The sequence below is a fragment of the Cydia splendana genome, chromosome 5 (genome assembly GCF_910591565.1).
Source record: "Cydia splendana chromosome 5, ilCydSple1.2, whole genome shotgun sequence".
Taxonomy (NCBI): Eukaryota; Metazoa; Arthropoda; class Insecta; order Lepidoptera; family Tortricidae; genus Cydia; species Cydia splendana.
Genome location: NC_085964.1, coordinates 8265692 through 8273040, shown reverse-complemented (window position 1 = coordinate 8273040; position 7349 = coordinate 8265692). Strand labels below are relative to the sequence as shown.

Below are 7349 nucleotides of genomic sequence, written 5' to 3'. Positions count from 1 at the left end.
GAAAGTCAGTCATGACGTGGTCATGACAGGTTTTCTAGCTGTTATATATTACTGTTTACAACTTAATTAGGTGCTGTGCTTTGGCGCGCATACACCTAACAAGCGATTTGGCTAATTTACTACGATGGCATCATACAGTGGCCGCGAACTATACTTTCTACGTAACTAATACGTATGTATATGTACCTACCTAATAATATTTGTCATCAAACCGTGCAGACGAAGGTTTTATTGGCATTTTCTTAGAAAACCGTAAACAATAGGTATGACTTATAAATATTAGGTAGAGCCAATTTTAAAGAAATATGAGACATCCCAATGGTGGATTGGCGCTTTAGTATAAAATTATGTAGTATATGGGATTTACAGTTAAATACCAATTACTCATGTTAATGAGATAAATAACGCTTAATTATCCTCTTTGCTCCTAATTCAATTTAGGGTTGGTATCCAGGAAACTGACAAAGGATTCAACTGGACATCATACGTATAGCTGGCATACCGTAAAATCAGGTAACTTTAGTCCTCAACTTCCAACTATGGTCCAAATTCAAGTTCCAGTAAAATATGTATGAGTACATACTTACTTTTCAAATTATTTTGAGTAAGGTAATCGTATTAAATATATAAAAACGGGTCACTCACGTATTTCATATGTCCCGTTTTAATATATTTAATATGTCAGTCTGTGTGTCACGGAAGTTTTGTCATTAAAATTAGTAAGGTAATCGTTGTGCTCGACGCGGTCCCAGTACAAGTCATCTTGAAACTTAAGTCATTGTCAATAGAGGTGACAGAGGTGACATCTATTGGGCATTAGCATGTAGAGCTATATAGTACGTTTACCTTATATTATAGTAGAAACAGCATTAATATATCTATCTAATAGTCTCCAAAATAAATGTAACGAGTACAAATCATAAAGGCTCGTTAAGAATCAACGTTAAAAACTAGACCATAGTTGTAGTACTTTTAGGACTATCGTTACCTGATTTTACGGTAATACCTTAGTCGTCAGCTTATTACGTCAGTCAAGGTTATCAGCGTACTTTATATTACTGTATTACTTGCCTACCTAAAAAACTGAGGACTAAAAGGGATCTCATCCATGCCATTTTACTCACCATTGAACTATGTTAATAGGTAGATAATATCGCTATAAGTAAGTATAGTATATAACTAGATACAAATATCTAAAAATGTAGCTGAAATTCCGAAACACATGTATGTAGCGTACTTATACGTAAAACAATTGTTCAGTTAACTGAAGCCAAAGCACGTTCGTAGGCTATTTCGAGACTCGTTAAAGTTTACACTTTACAGTTAGTAAATTAAAATTATATGTAGGTACCTAATAGTCACCCTGTTCATTGTTAGATACATGTACCTAACGATGAATAATTAAAACATCCTGAAATCAAGCTTCAAATAGATGACAGTGATACTGATAATGAGATAATATTTATAGACTAGGGCTTAGGGGCATTAGCTAGGCTAGGGCACGTAGCGTACCTAAGTATCTACTTTATCAAAAGAGTGGTAATATAATAAAAAAATATAGATAATTGTTTCAGTGCATGCTTTTTTATTTTTGAGATCCCAAAAACACACAAACACAATTTTTTTGGTATTTTTAAAATATTATTAAAGTATAGTTGGTAGATAAACATATAATAATAATCTTATTTATATTCATCTTAAAAAAAGATCTTAAATCTATATTATTCCTTTTATAAAGAAATAATATTTGTCATAGCAAAGGTTATATGGCACTTGAAGCATCGGTCTCCTTATTAAACACGTAATATTAAATTATTATTATTGGCATTGATTATTCATAATAAATCACTCCGTGAAAATGGTGAAAATATAAACACTATTTTTTTGGTTTTTCATTGAAACTGTGCGCGTGAAAAATAACTCATGAAGAATATATCCGTTGGCAAGTCCATAGTCGTCGTAAAAGTCATCGAAGAGGCAGTCGATGGGTCGACAGCCCCATAAAATATACTTATAAATATAAATTAAATACGTTCAGAGAAAACACTTAAAAACGTTTAAAGAGTCTTTAAAACAACGACTTGTTCCTCTTGAACAATGACCTGTTGTTCGGGCGTCACGTAGACGTAGGAACGTTCCATTTGTGACGCTAGAGGCGAAGACGGCCCCGGGGAGCGGCGCGGGGAGGCCGCGTGGGGCCCGGGGCCGTGCTAGCCTCGCACATTGACGGTGGTGCAGCCGAAGATCTCGTCCATCTGCCGCGACGAGAACGTCACCACGATGCGCCGCTCTCCGTGTCGCCGCGGCACGAACTTGTCCTGGTAATTCACGAACTCTCCGGGCTTCACGTCACGGAAGCGGATCTGGAAACATACCAACCGTAAGCATACCCTCTAGACTACACGCCTTCCAACTTATTAAATTCACTACCATTAGGTAGAATTACCTGTCTCGGTCGCTGCACTCCAGGCCCTTCGAAGGTGAAGTAGCACTCAGTCAAGTGCACATTCAGTGGGTTCTGGAAGCTGAATGTCACGGCGCATTCCTGGCCTATGCATGGCTGGCTCCTCACCTACAACAATTTCATCATTTTCAATTGATGAAGCTGAAGGAACATCTCTCCGAGGAGTCGCATCGAATGGGTCAAATATCTTACTGATTTAAACTATACTTAAAAGGGTTCCCAAGATTCTACCATGTGTAAAGAATCTGCAACAAAAATTACCTGCACTTGCATTCTCGGCTTATGAAGCGGGAAGTCATCTTCGTCGGACCACGCTTGGCGCGTCTGCTTGACGTAGGCCATAGCGTGGACCTTGACCATCGAGTGGTCTACCAGCTTGTCCATGTACTCCTGCGGTGTGACGTGCAGCTTGAGGACCTCGCGCTGGCCGGCGCGCACGACGAACTCGCCCTGCGCCCGCCGGAGACGCGACGCGATCGCGCCTGTGTAGTAGCACGAGGAAGCCGTCAGCACGCACCATATGGTACGGTCTTCGTGCGATTTATTCTGAGAAATTTTATGATCATTTTTAGGGTTCCGTACCCAAAGGGTAAAACGGGACCCTATTACTAAGACTCCGCTGTCCGTCCGTATGGCATCAGGCTGTATCGCCTGTATCTCACGAACCGCTATAGACAGTTGAAATTTTCACAGATGATGTATTTCTGTTGCCGCTATAACAACAAATACTAAAAACAGAACAAAAGAAAGATTTAAGTGGGGCTCCCATACAACAAACGTGATTTTTGACCGAAGTTAAGCAACGTCGGGCGGGGTCAGTAGTGTCAGTACTTAGATGGGTGACCGTTTTTTTTTTGCCGTTTTTTGCATTATGGTACGGAACCCTTCGTGCGCGAGTCCGACTCGCACTTGCCCGGTTTTTAATTTATGATGTGCATAACTGACACCCCACCAAAACATTTAATTTAAAGCGTTTCGGCTCAGCTTGCCACTAATAAACCTAATTAAAAAAAGTTATCAAGATCACAATCAAAATGTCCTTTTGAAAACTTCTATCTCTGCACAAACAACACACACTATCTTTGTATAACCTAACACCAATTAAATAAAAAATGTAAATATGTTTCCCTAACTGTTATACTTAATTTCAAATGTTAATTAATTTAACCAACTGACCTGAATATTCATAGTACAATCAAACGGCTGACCATACGGCACGATATCAATGTCCATGAGGTCGAAGTACACGTCCTCGTAATTGCGGTCGGGGTACTCGTAATACTGCTGCAGCCGCTGGTAGCCGCGGCACGAGGCGATGACCGCGAGCCGCTCGGGCGACGAGCTGTCCATCGTCTTGTACTCGTGCGTGATCTCCAGCATGTCGCTCTCGCCCTCGTCATCGTCGCGGTTTGGATTCTTGGTGAGGATCTTGCGGCCAACTCTGAGAGAGTGAATAAGTACCCTTTTTATAGGATGTTGCTTGTTTACCTATTGTTACTATCCTTGTGTCTACCTACCTACCTACTTATTTAGAATGACCATACATTTGACGCGTTTTCCTATTTTTGTTTGAGATCACAGTTTACACACATTTTATAAGTTATAAGTTTGGTCAGATATGTCAAAGCTGGTTTAAGAAAAGAGCCCGAAGGTATGATAAAAGTATTCGAAATTAGATTGATCACTTAAAGCCGTATTTTACTCGTAGTACAAAATGTTACTTTTAGAATGTGAGTGTTGAATTTACAATCGGTAAGTTCAGTTAGTAATTAGAATTTGGAAATTAATTTAATCGTCAAGTCCTGCCTACATAAAGCTTGCCGAACAAAAAAGCGTAAGTAACTGAACTCACTGATAATTATTCGACGCCATCCTAATGAATCCCCACTCAGAATTCTCTTCCTCCTGGAAGTGGCACAGTTCGGCGTTGATCTGGTTGTACATGCACGGCGTGTCGTACTGGAAGCCGACCTCTCCGCGGCGGACGGCCTCGACACTGGCTGGACCACATTGGTAGACTGATTCAGCTTCCTCCTGAGGTGTAGCATCGATAATCTGCCAACCACTGTAACCTGAATGGTAAAAACACCTTTGAAATGCTGATAGACGAAAATGGTCTGTACCGACGGCATTCAGATTCACATACCTATATGTTCTGTATTTATCAACTTCAAAACAAGACTTAAATTAAGACTAAGGGCTTTACCATAGGCATACTTAAATAAAAAAATAATAAGCACCTTGCGGCAAGTCCGGTCTTTGCATCCAAACATCGTTCCAAACGTGGAAGTTCCAGCAGGAATCATAGCAGTCCTCATCGGGCCCGTTGGGCACCTCGTTTCCTTCGTGGTCAAAGTACTTGTCGACGGTGAAAGTTCGATTAGTGTCGTGAGCCGACACATAGTTCGTAACCGAACGGCAAGGAATACCTGCAAAAAGTAAGAGTTGTATTAATTCATATTAGAGATAAAAAGCAAATCTGTGGTTATGAAATAGTACATTATAAATTACCTAGAGCTCGGCAGATTGTAACGACAAGACCTGAGAACACCCAGCACTGGCCGTATTCAACAGGTCGGCCACCATCGGTAAGGTAGCGCTCGAGAATAGCCACGGAACCGGTCCATGCATGAGGAGCAACGCCATCTTTGTATTCACCATCGTAGCGACCCACCATTAGTCCATCGTCATCATGATTCGAATTTATCTGACAGATAAAAAAATATATTTAGGTAAAGAAAGGTCGTTATTAGAAGAATACAATTTATATCTAAAAATATGTAATACCATTGCGGAAATAGCTCGACACACTCGGACAGGGTTTCCACGTTCTGAGTGCTCAAGACCACTACGTTCCAGCAAGTACATACAAGCCGGCAATACGCAGTCATCAAACTGGCCGTAAATCCATTTGCGGCCCTTAGGCTGGCGCCAGGTACCGCACCAAATCTTTCCTTGTTCATTGAGCACGTACTCCTTTCTAGAAGATTCATTATCCATGTAAACAGTATCCTCCCTGCACCAGGGATTGAAGAGCATGTAAATATCTTCATCGCACTTGTAATCGTGGCGGTTGTCGCGCTGGCCCAAGCGATTGGTCTGAACCCAACAGTTCCATACACCCACAGGCGCGGTGGCCGGTACATGCACTTGGAATGTTATGGTGTTTCCGTCTTGACGTTGAATGCTAATATCCCACCTGTCCATTTCATGGGCGAGAGAAGCTAGGTTCTGCATAGAACCGTGACGGGACCCATGACGCGAACCGTGCCGTGAGCCATAACTACGGCCGAATGAGGACGAGTGCTGTGTCGCTCCTCCGTAGCGATCAATCATAGGTCGGTCCATTGGCCCGTGCGGGCTCAGAGGACTATGTTGGAGCGGCAAAGGTTCATTACTGAACGAACTACGTCGAACACCGTAAGTCGTAGTTTCCCTCATTCCACTCATAGGACCCATAGGTCCCATAGAGCTCATATTACCCATCGTGTTCATCGGCCCTATAGGGCCTATAGATCCAGCGGTAGCTATGTTGCTGCTGCTATCTGGCATTCGGGACATTCCCAAGCCCATACCCATACCCATACCCATACCCATGCCCATTCCCATCATGTCACGTGAGTGTTGGAATACACCTTGCTGAGAGCTCCAGTTTACAGGTAGAACAACCCGCGTTCCCTTGGTAACACTCGGTTTTGAACCTAAAACATGGATATTGTTCTTAATAAAAATGACTTTATACAAAACCAAAATACCTAATTATGATCACAATAAAAAAAAATAGGAGGAGAATTAAATTGATTCTTACCAAAGCAAAAAACGATACGGATCATATCCTGCTGCTTGTCATAGGTTCTGTCAAAACGAACCGCGAAGAAGAAGTTTTGTCCTCTTCGGTATACCGGGTTCGGCAAAATATTATCATTTACCAGATCATACTGATCGGTATGATGATCTTTCGAATTATCCCTTGAATAGAACTCAGTCAGCTCTACTTTCAAGGGCTGCTGCGAGTAATAACTTTGAGGAATGACGTCCAAAGTGTCTTGGCGACGACGGCGTTCGTTCTGATCAGCCATCTTGCAAATAAGGTTATGGGTGTATTGCGTGTTGGGGCTGTTCCTCATTGAATGTTTCATGCGATGCAGGGAGCCAGTGCTGTGGGAGCGCCCGGGACGATGCTGCGCCGTCGGTCCAGCCCGCTGCATGGGCCAACGCCGGGTCTGCCCAGGGCGCTGACAGAAGCTTGAGATATTGTAATAGGCCGATAATCCCGGCACGTAGTTGGACGGCATCCCGCCAATCGTCATTTGCTGCTCCCTCATACAGCTCAATGTACTCATCCCTGAGGTGAGGCCCGTTATCCCGCCAAGTCCCATTCCAGTCATGCTGGATGTCATGCTGGAGGACATCCTGTCCATACTAGAACGTCGGACCATGGACATCTTGGCGGAGACGTCGTTTATTCACTGAGGAGCTATATGAAAGTTGTCCCAAGAGACTTCCACTGCGCTCTTGGCTGACACCAGAGCGAATGTTGTGGTTAGGTGTTCGCTAGCCCTTTATATACGAAAGTTTAACAGAGGGATCATTCACCGGCTAGGTGTCAGTTGTCAACGCAGGCGCCGGGGTCGCTGGTTTCTAAAAGTCCTTTTGTTGGTGTGCGCTGACTTGTAGAGAAACTAGAACTTCACAAGTCTAGCTGCGTGAAATGCGTCAGTACACTTGTAATAATACCTGCGTGTCATTGTCCAGATATACAAAAGCGAGTAGGTAGGGGAACTACCTGAGCATTTTAGCATAACTCGTTGAAATACTGTTGTATTGCTAAAAGGAAATATTTTTCATTTTTCCAATAAAGAAGAGCTTATAAAATCTTCCTCGC

At 42.5% G+C, this 7349-nt stretch overlaps 1 protein-coding gene across 1 annotated transcript; it reads right to left on the bottom strand.

Annotated features, from left to right (window-relative positions):
* Positions 1–1565: 1565 nt before the first annotated feature.
* Positions 1566–7010, bottom strand: LOC134790597 (hemocyte protein-glutamine gamma-glutamyltransferase-like). Its single transcript, XM_063761450.1, has 9 exons — positions 6273–7010; positions 5252–6165; positions 4976–5171; positions 4705–4893; positions 4317–4536; positions 3641–3905; positions 2726–3010; positions 2447–2572; positions 1566–2363 (listed from the first exon to the last, which is right to left on the bottom strand). The coding sequence occupies exons 1-9, from the start codon at positions 6907–6909 to the stop codon at positions 2211–2213; spliced, it is 2985 nt and encodes a 994-aa protein (XP_063617520.1). The 5' UTR covers positions 6910–7010; the 3' UTR covers positions 1566–2210.
* Positions 7011–7349: the final 339 nt, after the last annotated feature.

Coding starts and splice junctions, on each gene's coding strand:
- LOC134790597 (XM_063761450.1), bottom strand. CDS start 6,909: ATGTCCATGGTCCGACGTTCTAGTATGGACAGGATGTCCTCCAGCATG. Junction 4,894..4,975: donor TACAATCTGCCGAGCTCTAG/GTAATTTATAAT, acceptor TACTTTTTGCAG/GTATTCCTTGCCGTTCGGTT. Junction 4,537..4,704: donor AAGACCGGACTTGCCGCAAG/GTGCTTATTATT, acceptor TTTACCATTCAG/GTTACAGTGGTTGGCAGATT.